Genomic DNA, 27,703 nt, shown 5'->3' with positions numbered 1-27,703 from the left:
TTAGTCTTAAGGCAGTTACATGGTTAAATTACTTCACACTAGCACAGTGGAACTGGGATCCAGGCTTTGGTGTTTAGTAATTTTTAATTTGGCTTTACTTGATTTGTCTGTGGGCAGATACCTTTATTTCAATGATGTGAGCTGTTAAGAAAAAAATAATTTGTATGTTTGGGGGAAAAAAATTGTCAAACTATTAGTCCATCTTAAGTGTCCAGTAGTACTGTTTATTTCTTCAACCAAACAAATATAAAAACCAAGTTATTCCAACACTTTGCCATTTACAAGCTGTTGTTTTAAATACTTTGTGATGCTTAAACTCTACACTGATAGGGGCCAAACATATAGTTGTCATCAAATGCAAAAAATAGACCAGGTGCTGTTTACTGATACTGATGCTGTATAAAATTCATTGCACTCAGTGAATCATTGTTTTGAAAACACATCCTGAATGAAGGCTATGTTTTTTTAAAAGTGGTCCATGCAAACTATTAGAAGGAAATTTTCTGTGAGAGAGAGAGAGAGAGAGAACACCATACAGTCTCTCTCGTGCTGAGCCAGATAAATTAAAAATTCATAGTTTTCCAATATCTTTTATTTGTTTCAATGACATAATTGGCAAGATTCCCATTCTTGAGAATTTGAATTGTTTTTATATATATTTCTCAACTTAATATAGCGAAGAGTTGCTGTAGAATGGATTTCTGCTCTTATGATGGATACTTTCATTTGAGGGTTCTCTTAGTGGGCAGAAATAAAGAACTAAGTGAGAACTAAAAACACTTAGTAGCTCCTTGTTACTACCCGTACAGACTTTGATTCCAGCTGCTACTTTTGAAGAAGCTAGTTTCTTTTCTATCGTCCCATAGAAGCTCCTTGTACAATGAGCAAGAATAATTTTTTTAAAAATTGGTAGTGTTTCTTTTCCAGTCAGAAGAAACTGTTTCTTAATAAATGACTTCTACCAGAAATTTTGGAAACATGACAAATATTCACTTTTTTTTTTTCATTTATTGTGTATGTTATGATAGTTCCTAGGGGCCAAGTGAGAATGGGGCCCACTGTTAGAGCCTGTACAAACAGAATAAAATACTGTCCCTACCCAAAGGAGCTTGCAGACAATTGATATTGTGTTGAGATTTTCTCTGCAGCTAAGCAAACGTTTTATTTCAATAGGCTTCCATCACCAGTAGTAAGTAGAGCAAATGGTTTTTCCAGCAGCAGCTGTATCATTCTTGTTGCACAATTCCTGGTTTCCTCTTTTGCTTCACAAATAGCTACCTTCCTGGACCCTCATTTTACTTTTAAACAAAATGACCTTTACCTTTCATCCAAGGTATTCATCTCTGTACATTGAAATACATGACATTTAAAAGTAGTAACGACCACATTGTCGTAACACTGGGAGCACTAGATTGGCCCTGCCCTTCTTCCACAAGGAAAACACTTCTTTAAATCAATTCAATGGACTGAAAAAAACCTCCCAGTTGGATGATTTTGTTCGAGAAAGGACTACAGATTCAGGCCCTTGGTGGTTAAATATTAGTTGACTGTTTATTATTTAGAACAACACTCGAACACCGCACAATCCGTTATTCACACTACATTTTACATAGTATAAGTAAGTCAATCCATTCTAATAGTAGTTAGCCTTGCATTGTTTGCAACAAGAAGAATGTAAAATGTAACAGACACCGACGGTATCACGATCGTGCTGTCACAGGGTGTGGTTGCCGCTCAAGCAGACCGAGCCAAGCTAGCTCTAATTGCGCTAGTTCAGGTACCAGAGTACTGACGCTATGGCAGAGCATAGGCTTCAGCACAGGCTGTCCAAGGCCACCTAGAACCCTGGCTAATTACTCAGGTAGGTAGCCTGAAGTGAAGCCTGTGTTGCCATGGCATCACTGCTCTGCTCCCCAGACTAGCTTAGGTATGTCTATGAGCTGCAATCACATGGTGATCGTGTGCACAGACATACCATTAGACAGACGAGGTTAAAAGTGCTGCACCAGCATGCAGTGGTAAATGCAGTGGGGCTTTTGCAGAATAGCTGTCTTTAAATTGTATTTATTTTTTTACAGTTTGTGCTATTGGAAGAATCTTTCTACTGTAACACTGAGAAATTAAACTACATGAACTTCAGCAATAGTGTTTGCTTGCATTGTTAACAGGAAGCCAGAATGGTGTAGGGGATCACCTATACATAAACTATAGTCCTTCACATCATCCTGGTACTAGTGATCTCTAGTTTTGGGTTTGTTTGTTTTTTATCAGGAGGTCTGTATGAGCTCTATGATCAAATATCTCCCTCATCTCTCTACTAATTTCTCTTGCTGAGAAATTATACTGGTTTATACTGAGCAACACTGTATATCACTAATATGCCACTAAAGTTTTCTGCAACAAGTTTCCATTCAAGTTAGCATTAATATACCATTCATATGTCATTTAATAGACCAAATGATAATCTGTGCTGATCTGAAGCTGACAAATATTTTCCTTCAAAAATGTGATTTTTTTTTTTTTTTCAATTCCTCTCTAGTGGATATATAAAACCACAAATGAAAGTGACTAATGGCTGGTTCCATGAGTGGCCTAATTACCAAGGATTAGTATGTTAGAGTTCAGTTTATAATCCTACTTCAAGGCAGCAGGGCTGTGGTTTGTGCTAATGATAGCCACTTAGGGCCAGGCCCATTTGATCATGATTTGAGGATGAGGTAACTTGATCACTGTAGATCTGGCTCAGTGCTAAACTCAGTATTTCTTTCTTTTCTTTGTAAAACCGCAATTCTTGTCCAGCTTTCCTGGCTTCCTCCAGCTCTCTAAGTGCCACTTGTAGCTCTTGGGAAATAATTCCTGGAGATTCTTGCTCCTTCATAATCCAGTCCAGGGCCATATGACTTCTCATCCTTTCATCTAAGGAATACTGGGAATAATAGGAAATTACTTCCTATTACCCAAGAAATTCACAACAGAAATAAGTTATTAAAGATATTCTTTTAATCAAGCAGGCTCTAGCGTAACTTCTTAGCTTTTGCTTTGGAATTTTAGCCAATATGATGTTTGAGTGTATCAGCAAACTTGCATCTTTCAAACACTGCTAGCTAAAAGAAGCTAATGTGATCATAAATCTAATGATGAAAAATTTAACATATTAATCTTAATTTTAAATTAGGACAATATATATAATGTGAATTTTTTAAAACAATCCTTATTTTGTTAACATGGCATTCAGAGTTTGAAGAAATTCTTATGCAAACAATATAGCATTTTACATTATATTGTCACTAGGAAAAATCTCAAAACTCTTTACAAATATAGGTCTCAATCCTGCAAAGATTTATGTGTATGCTTAACTTCATTGACACTTCTTAACCTGAGTGGAACTGTGTGTGTGTGTGTGTGTGTGTGTGTGTGTGTGTGTGTGTGAGTGTGAGAGAGAGAAAGTAAAGCTCAACACACAAATATTGGCAGGGTTGGGGCCTATGTTTGTAAAGACCTACAAACAGATGAGTTTCTGTACTTGTGGATTCTCTTGTCAGAGCAGGGTCTGAAACAAATATACAGACTAGGTACAGAGATCACGTCAACCACTACCAAAATCCAGCTCCATGTGGGATGACAATTAACCAGTGTATAAATATAGAGTAAGCACTATATTTTTAGAAGACAAAATTAAGAACACCTCAGTCACCTGTAATTCCAGAAGGAATATTGGTAAGTAGAAAGTATATTTGTGTACCAAAACTTTTAAGGCTCTTCATAGCACAGTTAAAATTTGCAAGTACGCTTTGAGAAGTAACTCTCTTTTTTTAACAGAGATGCCTGAAAGTGAGTTGTTTTCCCCTTTGAGCAATACAGTCTATAGGGCCCATGAATTATCTTTAAAAAGTAACACACAATATTTATTTATTTTTTAATTTAAAAAAATTAAAAACAATCATGAAAGCATTCAACCTGGTACACTTCTAAGTATTTTCACAAAAACAGAAGATGAAAATAAGAAGTTTAGACTATGGTTTACTCCAGTGAATTTTCTGCTTATTTATTTTCCATCTTTGTCAACTGGTAAACTAGGCAACAACTAGCAACAGCTAAATGCCAGGGGCAAAAATCTGTTCCTGAATTTCACTTTTCAATGGTCATTTTATTTATAGTCACTTTCACTTTTTTGGTGCTGCAGTGTTTGGCTTTCAGGTACTGAAAGGGAAGGTGTTTTGCTGAAAAAGAACAATTTTAATATAAATATTTTCATGGCTTTTAATGTTTTTATCTATAGATGTTACTGTATGTAGTTGGGGACCAACTGTAAATGGGGCATCCATGTAAATTATACTTTTGGACTTAAAATGGATAGGGTGAGCGCAAACCTTAAATAACTGAAGAAGAAGAATTAAAACAAAGGAGGCTAATAGTTATGTTTAAGATTTTCTTTCACCTTAATTGTATCAAAATAAACTGTTTGGACATCACAAGAGATTATTTTCAAAAGCAATTTCTTTCAACTGTACCACTGCACAAATTTGTTTTTGCTTCCCTGAATCCTCAATCTCCGATTCTGGTCAGATAAACCAGTCATATTCACAAAATAGGAGCTTATTGTAATATCGTACCTGACGTGAGCACTTTGTCTCACGTAGGGCTTTAAGGCTTCCATTCCAATGCAGCAGCTGAAAGACAATCATCAGCTCCTATGGAATGAAAACACATTGATTACTGATAGACATCTTCAAAACCAGTACCTTTGCTCTTTTAAGACCAGTAAAATAGTGTAGATTTGGTATCTAAAGGTGGTGCCATAAAGAAACAAAATTGACCCTAATCACATTAAAGGTTACAATGCCTTAATGAAAGGCATATGGCTGTCCAACTGGTAACAAGACAGTCCATGGGCCTTTTCAAAGAGAATAAGTGTTAACCCCTGAGTGCTGGACAACATTCCTACTCTCAATAGTACAGGTTTTAGGGCTTGATACTGCAAAGTGTTGAGCATCTCTTGTTAGGCGTTGTGGTCTCAGCAACCCTTGCTGTTAGTCACAGGGTTGAGGGCACTGACCATCGCACAAGAAGCATACAGCTGCTTGGAGGATCAGCTCCTTAATATCCCCAGTGTGAACTATTGCTGAAAGGACTAGAAATATCTTTGTTTTTCTACATAGTGACTGCATGACGAGTTTAATTATTTACTCTGCACTGAGATACTTCTAGTATGAAAACCACAAAACCAAATTTTGTTCAGTATTGGAAATTAACCTAAGTCCTGTGTTGTGGGACAACCGTTTTTAAGGTCAGCAGATGCCTCCCCCAATCAAATTATCACTAACAGGGCATTTATTTAGCTAAATTGAAATGGAAACTTTGTAATTACCAACTTTTTCAGAATTTATAGTGCAACAAGAATAGATAGGTCACCAGTAAAGTAAAAAAAAAAAAAAAAAATTGGGATTATTTAAATTGGTGCTTGACTTACCTGATTTAACAGGGCAAAAACTACACTAAATGACTGTGTGTATTTGCACTCAACTTGAGTCAGTGTCTCGGTATTTACTATAGTTGGAGTACTTCTGAGAAAAATAGCCTATTTTGGCTTCCCACAGTACATGCAAATCAGAGAATTTCACTTCTAAATACTGTTTCTTTTACAAAGATGCTAAATTAGATTAATTAAATTTAAAACCTTTGTTTTGTAAACTTTGGCCCTAAAACAACAGGTCATCTATTTCTTTTAGACTTGTGCATTAGAGCTCATGGTTTACTACAAACTTTATTACCTCAATTTTACAGATGGAGAAACTTAGCAGGCAGGTTAAATGATCGACTAAAGGACTCCGAGAGGGTGCATGCAAGAGACTTCTGCAAAATCGGTCTGTATTGGGGCTGGGAACATATTTAGTGAATACTCAGACCTGTCTGTCATGAGAAAAGACACAGCACTTTTTATGGACTTTGAGTACCCATCACTAGTACCATGCTCATAATAAACATCAGATTTAGATTGAGGGATGAGATAAAGATGATGATGTCACTGAAAATCCTGCCTTATGTGGGAATCCAGCTCTACCTTGATGTCCCAGGAACTGAGGTACTGGAAATCAGTCCGTACCAGAAATGTTATGACCTAAATCTTTGCACTTCAAGGATCTGTCCTAATCCTTTCCCACTCCTGACCCCTCATGGGAAGGTCCGCTTTACCTTGTGAGGAAAACCAGCAGGATTTAATGTATGGGCCAGGATCCCTAAATCAGGGCCTGATGAACATTCCCATCCCCTAGAAATGATTAAGAAACACAGCTAAATGCAAGAAAACAGGCAAAATGCAAAAGAAAGTGAGAGAAATGTTTAAAAATGTGTGACAAGACCTGTTGGGGGAGAGGGGGAGGGGAAGGGGGAAGGATGTTTGTGAAAAAGACATTAAAATTTAAACGTTAACCCAAACCACCCCATTATACCACTCTAATAATCACCCAAGCTCCTCTACCAGATCCAAGGCCCTCCTTCCCTATAGAGGATGTAGTATGTAGCCAAACCCGTAAACCAGAGCCTGGTCAGTAGCACCAACCCCTTGGAAATGAGAGAGAGAACTGCAACCAAAAGTATGAGAAAAGCTAAAATGCAAAAAGAGAGATGCTTTAAAAGCCTTGCAAATAGTTGTTTTTAAGGAAAAAGGTTCTTTTGTAAACATAAGTGTTAGCTAAAAGTATATGTGTTTTCCCACTGAAGAGAAAATTGTAAAAGATGTAGGAATTTATAATGATACTTTACAACAATAAGGGATATACAATAAGTGATAAGTTTACATAATAAGTGTAAATAAACAATAAGTGATACACAATAAGTGATAGTGATAATGTAGTGTTGTGAGGTCCAATTTAAAATGTGTCAAGTTATGTGACTCTATCACCAAGTACTAATGTCAAGAGGAAGAAGTGGGTCTTTTATATTTAAGAACCAATAGAGATAGGCTTTCAATGTTCATCAGTTCAACTTGATGTCCTAGTGATCTTTAGCAAGGTGTAATGTACCTTGGTGATAATGGATATCACAGATCTTGGATTCATGAGCAGCCTAGAAAGCCCTTTGAGATGGTCTATACAGCTATTTCTGGCTTGTGGAGATTAGTGCTATACTACTTTCATTCTACAGCAACCATAATTCTTCCCGAGTGAAGCTGTTTTTCAGGTTCAGCTGCCTTATGCTTCTTGATGGAAAACATAGCACCTTCCTTTTTTTAGTTATCATGAGCTGTAAGAAATGAAGACGTACAGCATTTCCATGAAGAGAGGCAAATAACCAAACCTGAAGAAATGCTGCTCCAAAACAAGGAAAGCAGAGAACAAGGCAAGTGACCAGGTGGATGGAGAGTCTGACAGTTTCGTCTTGACATCAGCCAGCCCACCCGTCACATTGTCTTCAGCCTTAACTATTCAAAATGAATAAATCCAGAAGCACAATTTTATATCGTTGTACCTGAAATTCTAACATGGTTTTCCCTATGTTTGACTCCAACATATAATGATAGGCCCCGATGCTTGTGCTTGGGTCATCAGCATCACTTAAAGTACCCTTGGGAAGGAAACGAGAGAGAGAGAGAGAGAGAGAGATTAGTATTGGGATGTTTGGTAATATATATTTTAACTTTTAATAGTTTATGCAAACATTCCAGTGTTGACAACTTGAACCATTCGCCATGCCCTTCCCTCCCTTCCCCAATAAACAATTCAGAAGTACAGCTCAGTGAATCTCAGTTACAGTGACACGATCCTTTGTGATGCCAACCCTTTTCAGCACTATCTGGGAATTCTGAAAGTGTTGTGACAGTCAGTCAGAAACTTTCAGTTTATTTCTAATTAAATATTGATCTTCCTAACAGGAAACCTTGTGAATTCTTAAGAGATTTGCCAATCTTCCTGGAATGATGCCAAATGAGGACTCCAACTATCATATTGTAATTGGGAGTGGGGATACAGGGATAAAAAGACTAATTAGAGATGGTTGAACCTCTTAAAGGTTTGTGTTTGGATAAGCAGCCAGAAGCTTAGGAGCTTGCCTGATGTTCTGAGCCATACCCACCCACAGACCCTATGCCCTTTTGTAGTTCCAATCATGTTTCTAGTGACATGTCTGGGAGCCATGCTCATACAAAATCACCCTGATGTTGGGTAGAAGGCCTGTGACCTGTTAGTGCCTCCAATACTCCAAAAAAAAAGGTGTCCTCCTTTCCACCTACTCGGGTAGGCCATTGCCCTCATTCATCCAGACTTGGCTAATTGGCTCACTCAGTTCCTTCTGTAAGGTCTTCACATTGACTTGGTGTTTCATGTTAGTGCAAGTGTACTTTGTGCTATCATGGTCCTTGCACACGCAAGAATTAAAAGGCCCATGTACAGTTTCCCCCTTCTCCTCAGAAGATATTCTTCAGATCTGTGAGAGCCAGTAGACCTGCTCTGTTTCTCACAAAGAAGCAGGAGGAAGGAGCAGTCTAATCATCCAAACCTATAAAATCAGAGGAGGGCAGCAGCATTTGGTCTGCTCCAAATTAAGAGAGCCAGCACTGAAGGGGTTGAGTAGCAGGATGCTGTGTTTTACATCCCTCTCTCTCCCCATCCCCAAAGAAAACCTGTCACTAGTGCAAGTAAGTGTGTGATGAGAGAAAGGGCTAACTTGCAACTTCCGGTATCTCCCCTAAAAGAAATGATGATCATGTATCTGACCATTTCAGAAATTTTTCAGTAAAGGTTTCTTTTAGGTGTAAATTCTGAGGGGAGGGAATGGCTCTTAATTTGTCCAGACCTGTTTATCCTCTTTGTCTTTCCTTCTCCTCCTGCACACTCTGGTACATAGGGTGTTCATCAGTTTCTGCCATTTATGTTAGTCTTGTGTTGGTCTGTTCAGGCTTCTGAGTGTCATGTTGATGGATTTGTCATCTTTCTCTATTTTTCTGCTTAATGTTTCTTTAGGTTGCCCTCTTTCTCTTTCCAGGTGGTGTCCATGATATCTCTTGATGTGGAAGTTGTGTTGGTGTCATCTTTAAAGTGTATCCTAAATATGTCCACCATCATTGTCTTACCATGCTTGATCCTTTAGGTTGAGCTGCTCAACTTAGAATTTCTGTTGTTGCAATCTTTTCAATGAACTCTGAAGATTTTTTGTAGGCATTTACTTTCGAATGAGTTGATCGTATCAATTTCAGTTGTAGATTTCCATTACTCTGCTTCATAAAGGACAGAGACAATGCTGATGTTAAAAATTCATATTTTTGTGTCATTGCCAATCATACTACTTTTCCAAATCTTTTCAAGTTTATGAACATTTTTTGCTGTTTTTAATATTTGTTGTTACTTAACTCTTAGCATGTTGTCACCATCATTATACCTCTCACTCCCTAGCTAGGTAAAATGATTTATTTCTTCTAATATTTCTCCATCTACTCTGACGGTTGCCTTTAGGAACATTGATAACCAGGTATTTTGTCTTCCACTTATTGTTGGGGGTGGTCTTCCATTAAATGATGTGCTGGACTAAGCCGTACAGTGTCATCAGCAAAAGCGAGATAATCTAATTGTGCTTTATCATTTGTCCATAAAATTCCTCAGTTGCTTTCTGTGATTACTTTCCTAATGACCTAGTCAATGCCCAGTGCAAACACTTTTGCCTTGCTCCAGTTGTCACTGAAAACCACTGGCTGATGTAAACACTATTTCTGATTGTATATTTGGCATTGTCATACCGGTCCTTGATGATTCCAGTTAATTTTGCTGGTATTCGGTGCATGCCATAATATTCCAAAGACAGATTCTGCATACACTATCAATAGCCTTCTGGAATTCTACAAAATTTATCACAAAAGGTGCTTGCCACTCCATAACTTGTTGTATAATATATCTGAGAACAACAATATAGTCTGCACAAGATCTCAGTGATCAAAAATCTGTCTGTTCTCCAGTAACTTGAAGGTCTACTTGTTTCTTGATATGTTCCCTGGTGAGGTTGCACATGATGTTCCCAGGTACTGAGAGCAATGTGAGTCCTCTCTATTTATTGCAGTTGGTAAGCTCACCCTTCTCTGACAATTTTACTATAAGGCCTCTTTTCCACTGGGTTTTTTCTTCACTTCTTACTCTATCCAAGAACCGAAGGAAAGTCCTGAGGGCTATTTAGTCACTTGCTTTAAGCATCTCTTCAATAATGTTATCCTTTCTAACTGTTCTCCCATTTTTAAGTTTATTGATGTCTTTTTTAACTTCTTCCCTATCTTCTAACAGATGTCCCTATGCTGTACCACCGAACCCCATCTCCAGGAATAACCTGGTAACTACCTGATTCACTTTCTTCAGAGCCTCGTACACATGGACTGTGTCTGCAGCACCCTGCAAACCCCTTATGAGCATTTCTGACCATACTAACCACCTCTGGCCATGGTTGACTATTCAAGCCAACAACCCTCTGAATTCAATCCCTTAAATTAGCTCATGTATAACCCCTGAAGTCATTATCTGCAAAGTGAATAATCAGGACATGAGGTGGATCCCCATGGTTCATCAAAAAGGACAGAAGTGGCATGAGCTGATCCCACTGCTTGCCTCTTGTGCCAAACCACTGGATGCAAACAGCTTCAGCCCTGAAGCCCATCTGAGATCCACTTGCCATCCTGGCTACCTTCTTGTGTGTGCAATGCGCTATAGAGTGCCCACAAATCTAAATATTGAGCATACACTGGATACTCTCTGAAACAAAAAACGCATTGGGTTAGCTAAATTTTACCACTCCCTCCCATTTTTTCCTTAGAGTTGATGTAAATCCTGTAACACCTGATTCTTCTTAGAGTGATTGCTCATGTCCATTCCACTATAGGTGAGTGCACACCACTGTACATGGTCCCTAGAACTTTTTTGCCCTTAGCAGACACCGTAGGGCTGGCTCTGATGCCCCCTGGAGTCCCATGCACATGCCGTGGTATATGAGGCACTGCCAGCCCTATGCCCCCTCAGTTCCTTCTTTCCACCCGTGACGGTTGCTGGAACTAGCCTTGCTCTCTGCAGGTACTATTCCCCTTCTTTGAACTCTGTTATTCGAAGTAGTTTAGTTAGTTTTAAGTAGTTAAGTAGTGTTAAGTGTAGTTAGATAAGAAGTCCCTAAGGGACTTAGAGCGGCTGGGCCATGCCCTGGTCGCCTGGATTTAAGCCGTGTGCCTCCTGTGGGAAGGCTTTCCCACTCAGCGACCCCCACGATTGGTGTCTTAAGTGCCTGGGGGAAGAGCACAGGACAGATAAATGTAAGATCTGCAGGGCTTTTAAATACAGACTCAGAAGGACTGAGAGATCCGGTTAAAAGCCCTATCTTCAGCTCCAAGGGTGTTCACCAAGTGCATGGCGGTAGTGTTGGCTCACCTGAGGTGAAAGGGTGTGCAAATCTCCCCTTACCTGGATGATCGGTTGATCAGGGGCAGGTCTAGGTCCCAAGTGCAGGAGACCGTGAACCTCACTTGCTCCACGTGCAGCAGGCTAGGACTGCTCATAAACAAGCAGAAGTCCACACTAACCCCAGTGCAATGCATAGAATTCATTGGGGCCACCCTGGATGCTTCCCAGGCCAGAGCCTTCCTGCCTCAGCCACATTTCAAGGTGATGGTCTCTATCATCTCCCAGCTGCACCGATGCCCCATGACATGTTGGCCTACATGTACGTAGTGAGACTAGCTCACCTGAGGCTCAGGCTGCTTCAGGCATGGTTGGCCTTGGTATATGTGCCGAGCAGACGCCCACTGAATTGGGTGGTCACAATTCCCCCGCCTGTCCTAGCCTCTCTAGATTGCTGGAGGTCTCCCAGGGCAGTGTTGAAGAGCGTTCCGTTCAGGGAACTGGTGCCGTCAGTCACCCTAATCTCCGACACCTCAGATGTGAGATGGGGAGCCCGCATAAGCGCCAACCTGAGCGCTCAGGGGCTCTGGTTGCGGGGGGACAGGTGCCTGCACATCAACGTGAAGGAGCTGAGGGCTATTCGCCTAGTGTGCAGGGTGTTCCTCCGATTCCTGACAGCCAGAATGGTGCAGGTGCTGATGGACAACACTGCAGTTACGTTTTATATAAACAGGCAGGGAGGGGCGTGTTCCTTGGCTCTCTGCGAGGAAGCTACCCGTCTGTGGGACTTTGCAATGAGGCATGACTTCCACTTGACTGCCTCTCACCTCCCAGGAGTGAGGAATGATGAGGCGAATCGCCTTAGCAAGTCATTTCTACCCCGCCACGACTGGTCACTGCACCTAGAGGTAGTGACTACGATCTTTCAGAAGTGAGGTGTTCCCCCAACTGGACCTATTCGCGTTGGCCTGGAAAGTGAAGTGACTGAGGTTCTGCTGAAAATAAAGAGGGACAGGGCAGACGTCATACTCATCACTCCAGCCTAGCCAAAACAGCACTGATTCAGCATGCTGCTGGACCTTTCGATCACCTCGCCCATGGAGCTCCCGAGGCAGCATGACCTTCTCTCCCAGGATCATGGTCGCCTGTTGCACCAGGACCTGGACTCCCTGCACCTCACGGCTTGGAGGATCTGTGGCTGACGGTCAACAAGTCCTGCTGGGCAGCAGGAAACCTTCTACACAGGTCGTGTATCGGGCTAAGTGGAAACGGTTTACCTCTTGGGCGGAGTCCCAGGGCATTCTGCCCAGCCTCTCGCCTCTGCAGGCAATCCTGGAGTACCTGCTCTAGTTAAAGATCCAGGGTCTGGAGCTGGCCTTGTTGAAGGTTCACTTGGCAGCCGTTTTGGCCTTCCATCAGCTGCTAGAGAGGAGATCCCTGTTCTCCCATCCCATGTTGGTCAGGTTCTTCAAGGGGGTGGAGAGGCTGTATCTGCAGGTTAGCGACCCGGTGCCTCCCTGGGATCTCAACCTGGTCCTCTCAAGACTCACAGGGCTCCCCTTTGAACCCATGGCTTCATGCCCTCTGCTCATGCTTTCATGGAAGGTAGCCTTCCCGGTGGCCATTACTTCAACTAGGAGAGTCTCTGAGATTAGGGCCTTGACCTCGGAGCCCCCTTATACAGTATCCTACAAGGAGAAGGTGCAGTTGAGGCTGCATCCAGCTTTCCTGCCCAAGGTGGTTTCCCAATTTCATTGTAACCAAGATATTTTTTTCCCCGTGTTTTTTCCCAAACAGCATGATTCGCTGGATGTGAGACGGGCCCTGGCCTTCTACATCAAGTGTACAAAGCCGTTCCAGAAATCGATGCAGCTCTTCGTTGCAGTGGAAGACTGGATGAAAGGCTCACCTGTCTCCACCCAGTGCATCTCCTCGTGGATTACATCGTGCATCAAGTTCTGCTACGAGCAGGTGAGGGTGCAGCTTCCGGGAACCATCACAGTGCACTCAACCAGAGTTCAAGTCTTGTCTACAGCTTTCCTGGGGAGAGTGTCCCTGCAGGACATCTGCAAAGCTGCCTCCTGGTAATTGGTGCATACCTTCATGTCCCACTACGCCATTGTCCAGCAGGCGAAAGAGGACGTGGGATTTGGCAGAGCCATGCTGTGGGCAGCTCACCGGTAACTCCTACCCTCCTGCTTGTTAGTCATCTATAGTGGAATGGACATGAGCAATCACTTGAAGAAGAAAACAAGGTTACTTACCAGTAACTGTTGTTCTTCGAGATGTGTTGATCATGTCCATTCCACAACCCACCCCCTGTCCCCGCTGCCGGAGATGGCAGAAAGAAGGGACTGAGGGGGCATAGGGCCGGCAGTGCCTCATATACCACAGCCTGTGCACAGAACTTCAGGGGGCATCAGAGCCGGCCCTATAGGGTTTGCTAAGGGGAAAAAAGTTCTGGGAACTGTGCATGGTGGTGTGCACTCATCTATAGTGCAATGGACATGAGCAATACATCTCGAAGAACATCAGTTCCTGGTAAGTAACCTGGTTTTTCCTGCACCCTGTTGCCTGCACTTTCTGTGAGCTAAAGCACTCTGCAGTTGCTAATGTTGCTGCCCGGAGCCTGAAAGAATGAGTACCAAATTTACCCGAGTCACAATCACAGTAGTGCAAGGTTTCCCCAGTACTGCAGTGAACTGGTACGTCATTGGGAAGCTGCCATCGCTATGTATGAACAGCAGGCCTGGCTGCTGACCCCAGATTTCTACTAAATCTTTTACTGCCTTTATGGGGCACAGGTATTCATCTGCACATTACTTCAACAGCACATAGCCCTCCTTTCCTTCTGTTCTGTTCTGAGAGTACCTTAAGTGCAGGGATACTGCTCCGGTGGACAGCCAAACATCCCAATCGCTGTGACCTGTCCGCAGCTGCTAAAGGTACCAGCTCACTCACTTTAAAAGTGCCAAAGAAAGCAATAACAAATGGCCTTTCTCCCACAGCTTCACACCCCTGCTAGAGCCTTTAACAATCCTTTCCACTGTAATGGGCAACCTCTCATCCCTTCTGCGCACGCCCCGTCCTGTGCCACCCTTATTAGATCTTCTGTACTACCAAGTCCGCACATGGGTCTCTGAAATCCACCAGCCTACAACAGTAGGACGGGCTCACTAGCTTGGTGGTGTGATATAGTGGAGGGAGCCAACCCCCGGTGGGCCAAAGATACCACGTATTGCACCATCTGGTGCGTAGGTATGGGCCACTCACGATGTAGCCCTTCCTGTGACCCATATTCCATGAGGCTGGCATGATAGACCTTTTAGAGTCTGTGGGGCAACCGAGTCCTTGACTAGTCCCACAGCTGTCATAAGCCAAAGTTCCAAAGCTTCAGGTGCATCACCCACAGATCTGGGTCGTCCTGAGATTGAGACGCAGCATTGGCACCATCTAGTCACAGGACATTCACTGCCTTCCTCCGTGTTGTGGCTGCTGCTGCAGGAATGGTGAGTAACCTTTTCATTGTTGGAATGGAGCTGCAAGAGGCTCCACATGGCCCATGCTCCAGGTTAAATCCCTGGAAGTGGGAGATGAGGGCCAGTCAGCAACTCTCCCCTGCAACTAGCTAATGGGTGGGAAGGAACTACCTAGTATCCCTCTGTGATGGGGCCTTTGTGGTCCCCTGCTGAAGATGCCGCTGGTCTGTTGCACCCTGCAGTTCTCTGACAGAAAAAGAGCAGCAAGTATTAGACCTTGAGGCTTGCCTAAAGAGGCATCACAGGAACATTCATTTTAAGAACAGTTGAGATCTGGTTCTTCAGCAACTAGAAGGGGTGCGGACTGGCAACAGTTAATCAAGGCCAGCTGGTCAAAATAAAAGGAGTTTTCTGCTGCTACCAAGACAGCTCCTGGCTGGAGCCAGTGTCGTGAGGAAGGAAGCTCCTTTGGACACTAGCCAGGTCATTTGTCTGTTTGAAGCCAAACAGCCCTGTTTTTGTGTGGTTTGTCCTGTCCAGTTCTGATGGAAGACTGGATGTGGTTTTGTCTGGTACCACACATTGAAGAGTGCACCGTACCACTCCACTCCCATGGGTGGTCACACCAGTATGCATGGGATGGTGTGTTGTTCAAAATGGCATCCTCTATACATGCGAGGTTATACCAGCTGGGGCATACATGAGGTTGGGCCCAGGTGGTTCCCAGAAGTACCAGAATGTCCAGTCTTCTGGGATGTGTCAGTGAACACCCTACTGACGACAGTCAAAGGAACCAGGCCAGGCCCATACCCATTTCTGGCCACAATCAAGGTCAAGCATGTGGGAGTTAATTGCAGAAAGGAAATTAAGGCCAGACCATTTTAGCTGTTGTTGATCCTGAAGGGCAAGAAACATGTATTTGAGTTTGTTTTACCTCAGAGGTGGTTGCATTATGTGATCTGGCCAGAGAGCCAAGCCACAGAAGACATATAGAGGCCAACTTATAGTTTGCAAGGGCACAGAGAGCTGAAGAAAATGGCAGCACTGCTCCTAGACATCAGTGGGTACTCGAAGTGAGTGCAACCCACCGCATCCTTATTCAATGTCCCCCTTTGCTTCCTCCAACTGTTGAGGCAGCTGGATGGCCACTTTCTACCCTTGGCTACAGAGGTGTAACTTGAATTGGCTTCAATGGGACCTAAAATTTTGAGGTGATGCTTGGCTTTTGATTGGAATGGAAACTTCTGATAAGTAAAAAACAGGAGTTAACTCTCCATATCACTTCCGAATTAATCTAAGAACTGCTGGTAGTTCAGAAATAGTGTTTCATGTTGATGCTGTCCTCCTCTACCTGCTCTTCATTGCCTCAATGATCTATTGATATGAAACTCTACCTCCTGTCCCCAGTTTTTTCCTATCTCTGCCCATTCATCTGAACTCTTAGGTTTCCTTATTTGAGATGATCTACCAAAAATGTCAGTTAAATTACCCTAGTCTACCTGCAGGCATTTATGGAAGACTTATCACTCTAGTAGCTATGTGCTGACTGTTCACACTTCAAATAGACCTCAAGTGACATGAGCCATAACTAAGCAAATACTTTTTCAATGGACCTCTGGACTAGCATGAAGTAGTTAGGTCAGCAAGTGGTTAAATTCCCCATAAATTTGAATTTTTCTTTTTTTTAAATTTTTGGAAACATAAAAAAGGAGCATTTAAGTGAGCTACTTTAGATAAATTCCTTCTTATAACCCTAGGTATTCAGTGGCAGCTGTGCAGAGTTGAACAGATCTCTACACAAGATAGTTCCTCTAACTGAACTGCCAGCAAATTTATAGCTTCTGAATGCTGTAACATTAACACACTGCTGCTGAAATATTTATGCTGGCTTTTAAATATCTCTGAGGAAATCCACCCTGAAGACTGTAAAGTGTATGGCCCTTTACCTTCAAAATTTCCATAAAAATGATGAATTACCTTAAAATGAACCTCCTTTTAAAATTCATGTATAAATAAATCATGCTCCATATTTCCTAACTTGCATGGATTTTTGTTCCTTCAAAGTATATGAGATTCACATCACTGGGAAAGAAAGCCCTCCTTTCATCCACAGACCAGATATAGACCAGACCTCCTTATATTGCTCTATCAATTCACCAAAATTATGGCAACTTTTCTTTCCTTCTCTCTGTCCATCCCATAAAAAAGAATGAGATTTTTCCGCTGAAAAGGGGGAAACTTCAGCTTATGTGCCTCACTAGAAGCTGTTAATAGTGTTTCTAAACTATTTTAATACTACTCCACGCTTGTCAGAAGCTTCTTCTGAAAAGATGGGAGGAATTCAATTCACCCTTTGTCAATCCAGAGCACAAGCCTATCAGTGAGGCCACACTTTCATTTATAAAGATTTGCTACATCCCACATTGATTTTAGCCACATGGCACAACACTAAACTAGAAATCCTTGTTTCTTGTTTTGTTTTGTTTTCTAATTATAACTCCAAATTCTGTCTGGCCAACCTTTACCATGACAATAGTGGGGGAAAAAAACCCAGACTCTAATGGTGTTTATTTGTCAGTCAGGGGGCAAATAGAATTGACAAGCCAGAGTTAATGGGAGTTGTTATGGATACAAAGAGAAATTCTTCTTTGAAACTATTTAAAAGGTTACAATGGAATTATGTTTTCCCACTTATTTTTATTTATGTATGATAATTTAAGAAGAAAACAAATTTGGTTGATCTTTTCAAAGCAATGCAGGAAATATAGTTATACACCTTCCACTGATTGATAGGACAGTGCATGACATTTTGAAACAATGTTTGAGGACTATCTATAGTATTCATTGGACCTATTAGGACCCACTCCTTGAAGGTGCTGAGAACAGTCAATTTCCATTAACTCAATAATGTGGGAGGGGAAACTGAAGCTTCGCTCCTCTGTTACTTGTTATGTAGACACACTGACACATTTTCCAGGTATAACTAATTTTACATTTATATCAGGTTATAGAGCTATATAAATATAGATGTGTTGTATTTATAGCTGCTTATAATATTTTATGTTTAGCTATAGATATGAATCATTCATATAAGCTATGTATGACACATTATAAACTTCACCCACTATTGAAATGTACTCATCTCTGGCTGGTGGAAAATTGTAGCTGATAACAGTCCACACCAATGTTACAGCATCACACATATTCCCAATTTTTATACTTGACGTTAGACAATTAAAAACAAAACTGTAAAAAAAATTTTTTTTACCCCTCATACTTGGGAAGAAGGAAAATACAGACCTTAGCACAGATCCTCAGTTGCCATACATCAACACAGCTCCATTGATATACAGCAGCAGAGCTTCACTGACAGCACCTAAAAATCCATCTCGTTATTCTTAGAGTATAAACTCTCTGGGGCAGGAACCATGTCCCCTGGCCTTCTGTGTTTGTGCAGTGCTTAGCACAGCTGGGCCCTGATCCTGATTGGGACCTCTGGGCAGCATGATTAAATGAATATTAAATAATAATAGTCTCAAAAGACATTTAGTCTTTGGTGATCACAGTACTTTTTTTATTTTAAACTTTTTAACTAGTTTAACAGCCAGAGTTTTTCACTTGACATCTCCCACAATTGACAGCCAGTGCAGATGTTGGGGGGCTGTTCCATCCACTATGTCAGATTCAGTTTTGGTATTTAATGACAAAGGTTCCTTCCTCCGACCCATTTCCCTTCCAGAGTGACTATAATGTTAAGGAGTAAACCACTGAAATAGAGATGCATTAAAATAAATTAAGGATCTGGAATAGCATTCTGCACTGTTAGCCCAGGGGCTTTCACTGTTTTTACTAATATTCTGTAATTAACTACATGAATGTATGTGTTTGTGAAAATGGCAGAATTAGACTCTTGCAGCTTTTCAGATCATCTGACAGAGCCAGATTCAACTCTTAGTTAAACACTGGTGTAAATGCAGAACATCTCAGTAACATCTGTGGAGCTATTCTGGATTTGCACAGAAGCAGAACCAAAAACTGAATCTGGCTCTGTAAAATGATGATTCATACTAGTGTAATTTAAACCCAAATATGATACCAGGGACCTGTTAGTATTTCCAGCTTTCCATTGTTTGTAACTTGTATGACTTATTATTCTATCTTGTGTTTCAAGATTTCCTGAGACATGTCTAAGTGAACTGGGATGGTGCAAGACATGCCCACTCAACATAATGGCCATGAGCATGGTAAAACATCTGATCTGTGCCACATTATCAGAAGTTGATCCAATTTTCTCAGAACACCACGAGAAAAAGAATAGAGATCTCTTTTGCATATATTTAGAGACTCTTTTGGGGAAACTTATTTTGTAATTCAGGCTAAAAATAAAATACATCGTTTGGAATTTTGGGGAGATTAAAACCTTTAATTTTTGAAAACTTCCCTTCAGATTTTATATAAAAGTTGATAAATGGTACTTTGTCCAAAGAGCTACAAAAATTAAGTTAATTTCCAATTTGAACAAAAGGATTTTTGTCACCCCTTTACATGCCCACCCCATCATGTCACTTTGTACAGGGTCCATTCAAATCTTTGAACAATATTTTCATTGGCTACATCATAATGTCTTTGGGGGAAATGGATGCATTACTGGTTCTGCACTGATGATAGTGGTAGGAACTCAAGTGACTCCATTCTGGTGTTGATAGCTGTGTATGGGAAAAAGGCCTTTTATTTACAATCTGACTAACAAGCATCACTGACAATTTGAGTCTCTGGCCTTCTGACTGGACAGTGACACACCATCATCAGATCTAAAACTAGAATCACCTACACATTACATAAGCAAATTAAATTCCCTAAGTTCAATAGTGTGATATTTAAGTACTTACTCTAAAGATTTAACTGATTATCAATGAAGATACAGTTATGTAGGGTCTCATATTAATCCGGTTGAAGTAGTTTCCTCAATTTTATTTAGCTACAATTTTATATCAACACACTTGAAAACAACACAAGAAACATAGTTTGGTACTTACGCTGGTTGAGGAAACAGCTTCTTGAACACTTTCCATAATGAATTCCTTTGTGATCTTGCGACAGGGCAATTCATTGAACAGAGAATTGATCAGAGCCACTTTTGCAGCATCTCGTCTTGCCTCTGCTCTGCTTAAGCAGCACTGAAATCACACACACACACATACAGAATTACAGACTTCAGGAAAACTACTGTAGTTCTCTTAGGACCATTTTTGTTTATTAATACATTGGAGAGCCCTTTTCAAGCCCCCATGAAAATTGTATTTTCACACAAAGATTGTTTAACGTGCTTTATCAGTTAAGCTGGTTGACTTCGCACACACAAATATTTTTAATTGAAAAATTGCCTTTTTCCAAAATGAAACTTTCCACAAGATTGTCAACATTATCAAAATTTTCTAATTTTTTGCAAAATTCTGATTTTTTTACTGAAATTTTTATTGAAATAATTTTTGAAATCTATTGATTTTTTTCATTGACCCCAAATCACATTTTCACTGAAAAGCAAGTTTCAAGTAAACAGAAATTAAAAAAAAACAACACCTTTTAAAAAAAAGTAAAATAACAACAGAAAATTCATGAAAAATGGGTCCAATTTCAACTAAGAAAGGGGAAAAGACCCTGAATTTCTTGGTGAAATTATTGTCCTGTTCTTTGACTAGCTCTGCTAATCAGTATTATCCACATGCTATGTGTGAGGTTTTCAAAGGAGCCGGAGAGGGCAAGGCTCCCAACTTCCATTGACCTTCCCTTCATTAGGCACTTTTAAAAATCTAAGCTTATGTTAATTTCCTCTGTTCTAGGAATTTACATTCATATTCTATTAATATATTACATTCATAATGTAATAAAATCTTACTAGCATTTTCAAGCACCATACTTGCTTTTCCACCAAGAAAACATTTAAATAGAAATTAATACAGAAAGGACCTCTTCAATTTTTATTCATTTATCACATACTGGGAGTTCTGCTGAAGTGCATCTCATATAGGAAACCTGGATAGAAAGTAATAATTTTTAGATATGATTTATTGAGATATCAGTTAATTAGACATTTCCTTTTTTACCCTATGTATAACTCACTAGCTACTCTTTAGTGGGTGCCCAGTTACAGTGATACACACAAAATTAAATGATTTTTCTATCAGCTTTCCTCTTTTCTCACATACTGATCCAAAGCCCAATGAAGTCAGCTGGAGTCTGTCCATTGACTTTAATTGGCTGTGGATGAAACCCTTAGTATAGACGTGTGAGTACAGATGTGCTGTTTTATCAGTGGGAGACCTGAGCACCTCTGAACATGATGATTATTACTGTGCTCTCTAACAAAACAGCTGATGATGTTACATGCAAGGAAAATACAGGTATATTCGCCAAAAACAAATGAGACTAATGTTTCAAAGGCTTATTTTTTCAAATGGTTAAAATTAATGTTTAGATTCAAAGAAAACCATCTTGCTCTCTTTTTACAAAACTTCCAATCTTAGCCCATCTGTTTAAAGGATGGGTTTTCTAATAATTTTAATTTCCCTTTTATAGTTTAATTTTTACACACTAAATGTAATATTTTGAACATGCCTCATGTAGCCTAACCCTACAGCTACCCAGGGTGTTTAAAATTCTTGAATCTTCTGTGAACAATTCCCCACGCCTTTTATATCCATTTAGAGCTGTCTAAATCAACACATTTTACCACTGTAATTGTTTGTACTTCATTAGTTTTAAACATTCTCTTGTAGGTTGCATATAAGTATCTCTGCTTTCTAAAATTCAGAGACAAAACTTAGACTTGTATGTTTTTAATAATAAAAACTTTATAATAAAACCCAATCCAAATAATTTAGATTTAAACCGTCTTTGTGAAGATGAAACCTGGTGAAAATGACAGATAAAAGAAACTATTAGTTTTTAAGGCCAGCAAAGCAGCAGATCAAAGAAGCTGCATACATTTATAAGCAAATGTTAAGTCTTTGGAGATCAAGAGATTTACAGATCAGGAAGAGTAGAGCAACCCTTAACATTTTCTACATGTAACTGGAGATGTACAGACTTAACCAAAATAGATTATAATTTTAAACTTTGACATATGACTTTCCCTCTGCAATTTTTTCTTTAATTTAAATGTTTTCAGTCGTACAAGAATGAAACTGATTAGGACTCATTTGAATTGGAGAGTAAAAGGGCAAAAATTTAATTTAGTTTCTCAGAGGGCAAAGGTTTTCAGCATGGGCTATTTGACACAAGTGTTACAAAGAAGTCTTGAATTATCTGGGTTTAAGTTATAGTGGAGCATTGAATATTAATACAAAAGGGTGAAATCTCCCTTAACGATTGGTCCCATCAGTGAGTTCAGTCTTTATACTCCCTGGCAGTGGACAGGCGTGGGGAAGAGAGATGGTGGGAGGTTTTCAGTGGTGTAACTTAGCACATATTGAAAGGTAGTTACCAGCAGGTATATCAACTTTGGATACGTTTTTAAACAACGTAGCTGGTTGGCTAAGGAGGGATGCAGCCAGCCTTAACCTCAGTCTCCAGTGGAAAGAGTGGTATTGGTCCTGATGAGATGAACAGTAGACAAGGAATGGAGTGCAGAGGATGAGGGAGTAAGATATTTCTCCATCTCTCCCATACTTGGTGAGCAGTTCCTAAGGAAGTTAAGCCACAGTTTTTAAAATGTAGAAAGCTTTCTTTTAAGTTCTCAGTGTGTTAAATTTCCAAAAAGGATGAATGGTACCTTATTATTTGGGCCAACTTCTGTCTGCATGGCTTTCAGTGAACTGAAACAGCAGGTTCACCTTTTATACTTTTCAACTTTGAATTTAAAATTGTTTTGCATGCTAACGGCCAGATCCTAGAATGTGGCTAAAAGGCACAGAGAAGGTGTGTGTGTGTGTGTGTGTGGGGGGGGGGGAATGTTAAACACCTGTGCAAAAGTAGTTTGAAGTTCAGTTTTGAACTCATTTAGTCCCGGTACTGTTCTATGCAGGCCAGCCTCCCTGGCTTAGAGTCTGAGGGTTGCTTTAACTTATAGTGGGAGATAAGTCACAAGGAGCTGAAAACATTTCCAAGGATTCAAGTAAACTGGGGCTTCTCAGACACATCCACTTTCTCCTGCTAAGCCAAAGGACTGAAGGCAAGAACTGCTATATGGGTTCTTTGCTACTGGAGTATCTCCCTTACAGTACTGTGAACCGCCCTAGAGCTTGGTTAAAGTGACTTTAGGGGCATATCATGTTGGCACTGCAGTACAAGGCAGATGTGGCAGATGATCTGAGCCAAAAACTTCAAAGCAACACTGGCTGAAGCCATGTGAGTTTTTTCAACCATCAACACACTCTAGAAAACCTTCCTTCACACCTATACTTCCTTTTGGTAGTTTTCTTAGCAGGTAGGGCACTGGTGACCTTTATGATCGTGCCCAAATTTCTCAGGGAGTAGCTGATTGGCCTATTCATCCTCTCTGGCACCTTTAGGATGGGAGATCAGCAAGTAGGTCACATGCCCCCTTTTTAACAACAGGATGAAGAAATGCTCCTCTGATCCTGCTGCAACCTGCCTCTGGGACCTAAGACTCCCCAAGAATACCATGCAGTGACTGCTAAAGTTTCCCATTACTTCACTGCACTTGACCGAAGTCAGGGCTATCAGTAGAGGCAGAAGCAAGACCAGACAAGTATTTTCTGGCTGCTTGATGGCAGCAACGGGAGAAGGTTAAATGTGCTCCTGAAAAGCCTGCAATGGTCCACTTGCCAGACCATCACCTCCACAGGTACTGGAGTGGGCTTAACCACCTGCTCTGAAAACCGTGGTGTGTAAAGTCCAGCAGCTCTCTTCTAGAAGACTGCAAAAAGCAAAGCATTTAAAGTGGGGTTTGGGTGTGGCTGGCCATTCATGTGATCCTTGAAGAGTTTCACTTCTGGGCCAAGACTTTCCACAGAATCCTACTTATTGGGCAGTTTTAGTAATGTAGTTTCTAGAAATTCTACTTTCATTTCATGTTTCTACCCTGTTTTGATTTAGGCTCCGAAATCATCCAACAGCCACTTCCAATATCCCTCACCCCACAGCCACCTCGCCAGGTTGCAACACCACTCACTCAAATTTGTCCCAGTTGCCGCTCCCTATCCCTATCATGATGGCCAAACCTGCGCAGCATTGCAATGTCAGTCAGGCTTGGGCCTGTTCAAGTGCACACTGAGCCTGGAAAACAGCTTGGAAAAAGACTTTTTGCAGTGTGGCCTAAAAGTCAACAAATTTAGGTTCTGCGGGATCACTAGGGCAAGAGTCAGTTCCAGAGCTGAGAGGAGGACTTAACCCATCCCCAGGCAAACATATGCTTAAGCATTCTTTGTTTCTCTCCTCATGTTTTACTCTAGCACTTGAGATCAACTATCTCTAAGTCACAAAAGGTTCAAAACATAAAGGGCTTCATAGATCAGAATCAATACCTTTCATCACACCTGGAAGCAAATGATGTAAGAAGTACACTTTTTGGAACACACACGTAATATGTTCACTTCCAAAAGCACTGCTAAGTAAGCAAGCAGCTGCTTTCTGCTCCAGCTATGCTTCTAAGAGGTGTGTTGCCCAAAAGTTGAATACAATATAATCAAATCAAATCTGGATAAGACGGGGCAACTGTGCCAAGGTTTGCATCTCATAGGAGGTGTGGCAATTTTCTTGCCACACATAGATAAGAAAAGGGCTCTTTTTTTTTTTTTTTTTCAGGGCTGCTATCTGGATAATCCAAAGCAGGTAAGGATCTAACAAGATCCCCTCCCTTAAACCTGCAAACCTGAGTAACAAAAGGCAGGCAAGATAAGTAATTGCACAGATATTTCCTGTAGCTATTGCTTCACATCCCTTCCGTCTCACCAAATTTCAGCCAGCTAGCTCATCCCCCAAGATTTAAATTTTAAGTCTTGGGGGAAAGTAATTCAAGCTCTGAAATGGTGAGGTGACTGTCATCCACCTCTGAAGATGTTACAACACTAATAAGAGTGGAGGACTTCAGTTTTATGGGCTGAACACAATGCCTTCACTACCACTGCAATCACTTAAATGGAGAGAGAAGCTCATTTAGCAGCTCCCCTGAAACATTCAAACTGCAGTTCCTTTAAATAGTTTAAGTAATAGTTTTTTGGCTGCAGGCCTTTAAGAGGAATTTCACTGACCCTTATTGTCTGAAAAAAATCACAAATACTATAGGTCAGTGCTGTTTTTGCAACCAACCTGGTTATTTTAACAAAGACACGAGACAAACACAGTAGCTGGAAAATTCTACAGAATTGTTCCTAAGTGTGTAAAGTGAAAGTATCTTTTTTTCCTTTCACTGAATAGGGGTTGAGAACTTTTATTGTTACAGCTGATTTTTTTACTCTGTGATATGAAAATGCTCAACCAAAACTGAACCAAGTCCTTGAGCAAGAAATTTTTCACACAGGTCTATACAGAAGACTGTTAATACGCATTCAGCAGCCTGTTTGAAAGATAATCCTAGAAAAGCTTGTAACCTGTGGGGGTGAGGAATTCTTATGGAACTGGCTGGAATTGCTATTCAGTGCATGGGCTTATGTTATGCTTTATCCTTCTTGCACCCTACCGTTCTATTTTGAGGCTAATCTCTTTCTATTTACTCTGCTTAATGGAAAAAACAAGCCAAAGTTTGGGGGGGAAAAATAAATATTCTGCCTTTTTTGTTAAAATAACCAGCATATTCTAATTCACTGGGCTGGTCTTTAAAAATTGCTGATTAGTCTGTACATGACGTTAGAATATAACTAGAAAGTAACTGACTTCTCTCTATCTTCTTGTTTTTTTTCAGGACGTTCCCACACCTAACATCCTCTGTAAAATTAACATTACATTGTTCAGTATGCTAGAAGTTTGATTAAAAAGGCTTTCACTGTTCTTTATTTTAATGTCTCCATAAAGAAGTACCTGACATTAAAATAACTTCATTAGAAAGGAACAATACTTTAAAGCACTCTTAATAAAAACGAAAGCCTCTGTAAACTTGGTGAGGAAGGAGTATGGAATATTTAAAAGAAGTATTTCATAACTAAAATAAAATTCTATAATAATATTCAGGCAAGCCCATCAGCCATATACCATTTACACAGTAATATTGTCCTTTACTTATTTCTCTCTTAGGAAAACTTAGTTTTATAAACTCAGTTTATTGTGTTTTAAAGACTAGTGGACATTGAGAATCATCACCTAATGTACATAAACATATGGTTTTCATCTACATTTTCATTGTAGCCTTAGGTAACTTCCCAATACCACATACTTGGCTGTTAGAAGGCATGACATTTTCTATAAGTGTCTGCCTTTTTCCATCCTGAAATAGTTCTACCTGTCTTTATTTTAGTCCCCAGATTTTTTAGTCAAACTGGGCTGGAGATTAAAATGAAGACCATTAATATGAATTGCCTCATAGGACTTGAGCTCCATCTTTTAGAGCTTGTCCCAACATTGGAATGGTGACACTCTTCATCCCACCTCACATCGAAACCAAAAATCTAATTACCAGTCACTTTCACTCACTGTACAGAATTTCAGTGATGTGCTGTCAACAGTTTAACAAGAGGATCCCTCAAAAGTTTTCCAATGGTCTGCAATGCAAGTGGCTTTTTCTAAATAAAACGCTCTTCCTCCAAAAAAAAAAAAAAAAAAAAAAAAAATCCCATCAAACCCAATATTTTCCCCCCAACACCATCTCCATATCTAGCAAACCAATACTCTTCCACCCCTATGCAAGCTAATGATTCTATCCTTCCCAATTCCACTTGTGTCTTTCTCTAAACCTCTCAGCCCAACATGCTTCCAACTACACAGCACCTTACAGAGGCTACTCTAGGTGACTTCCCAACCTGGCAGGGGTTCCTTTATTTCAACTGTAGTCATGGCAGGAAGGTTGTCCTGCCGCCTCCGGTTCAATTGGTTGGGTAAGAGTGGATCACCTCTGGTGGTGGCTGTAGGAATGTTTCTTGGGATGGGCAGGTCTCTTCTGACTGTTGAAGAGGCTTGTTGGTAGAGCTGGGCAAATAATTGATTTTTGTGGGGTTCACAGGCAATTTTGAGAGAGCTTTTTTTTTCTTTTTTTTTTTTTTCATTTTATGTCTAACTGAATAAAAAATATTGTGACAAATTTAGGCAAATTGGAAAAAAATAGTTTAGGGTCAAACAATGTGTTTTGTTCAAGTGAAAATGGATGTTTTTAAATTCACAAAACAGGAATGGGGGAGGTGACTTGGATGAATTGTTGGCAGCTTCCCTGTAGCCTTTAACCCAGTGGTTAGGACACTCATCTGGAATGTGGAAGACTCGGATTCAATTTCCCCTTCTGCCAGCTATGGAGAAGGATTTGAACATTGGTATCCCAGCTATCAGGAGAGTGCCCAAACCACTAGGCTATAGAATATTCTCTCTCAATCTCGCTGGTTGAAGCTGTTTCACTTTGGATCAATAAATAGTCATTGGAGCAGGGACTTGAAGGAGTTTCCCATCTCCCCTGTGAATGCCCAAATCACCATGGTATAGAGTCATCTCTCTCTCTCTCTCTCTCTCTCTCTCTCTCTCAAAAGCCCAGTGAATATTCATTGTTATTCATAGTGGCACTTCATAGGAACAGAAAAGTAATCCTGAATGCCTATGAAGTGTCACTGTGAAGGATAATGGATGTCCTCCCTTACTAGTTTGGAAGGGCTGGTGGGGGTAACAAGTTTGCCTTTGTGGTGTTGGGGGCAAGGGAAAATGAGGCTCAGAGCTCTTTAAACTCTGCTGTAGGACACTTGGCTGGCAGCTACTAGCAGGGTTGGAATAGAA

General features: G+C 40.6%; 1 protein-coding gene across 1 annotated transcript in view; it reads right to left on the bottom strand.

The window, feature by feature from the left end:
* Positions 1–2,661: 2,661 nt before the first annotated feature.
* LIX1 (limb and CNS expressed 1) overlaps positions 2,662–27,703 on the bottom strand; it is a 41,832-nt gene continuing 16,790 nt past the window's right edge. The window contains exons 3-6 of the mRNA XM_067568977.1: positions 19,873–20,013; positions 7,468–7,563; positions 4,614–4,691; positions 2,662–2,950 (exon numbers count right to left, since the gene is read on the bottom strand). Coding sequence (XP_067425078.1) covers positions 2,666–2,950; positions 4,614–4,691; positions 7,468–7,563; positions 19,873–20,013 — 600 coding nt within the window. The 3' untranslated portion in view covers positions 2,662–2,665. The remainder of the gene's footprint in view (positions 2,951–4,613; positions 4,692–7,467; positions 7,564–19,872; positions 20,014–27,703) is intronic.

The sequence above is a fragment of the Emydura macquarii genome, unplaced genomic scaffold (assembly GCF_026122565.2).
Source record: "Emydura macquarii macquarii isolate MOO-44397 ecotype Brisbane River unplaced genomic scaffold, CSIRO-AGI_Emac_v2 contig_2897, whole genome shotgun sequence".
NCBI classification, from domain to species: Eukaryota; Metazoa; Chordata; order Testudines; family Chelidae; genus Emydura; species Emydura macquarii.
This window is presented reverse-complemented; position numbering and strand designations above follow the sequence as displayed.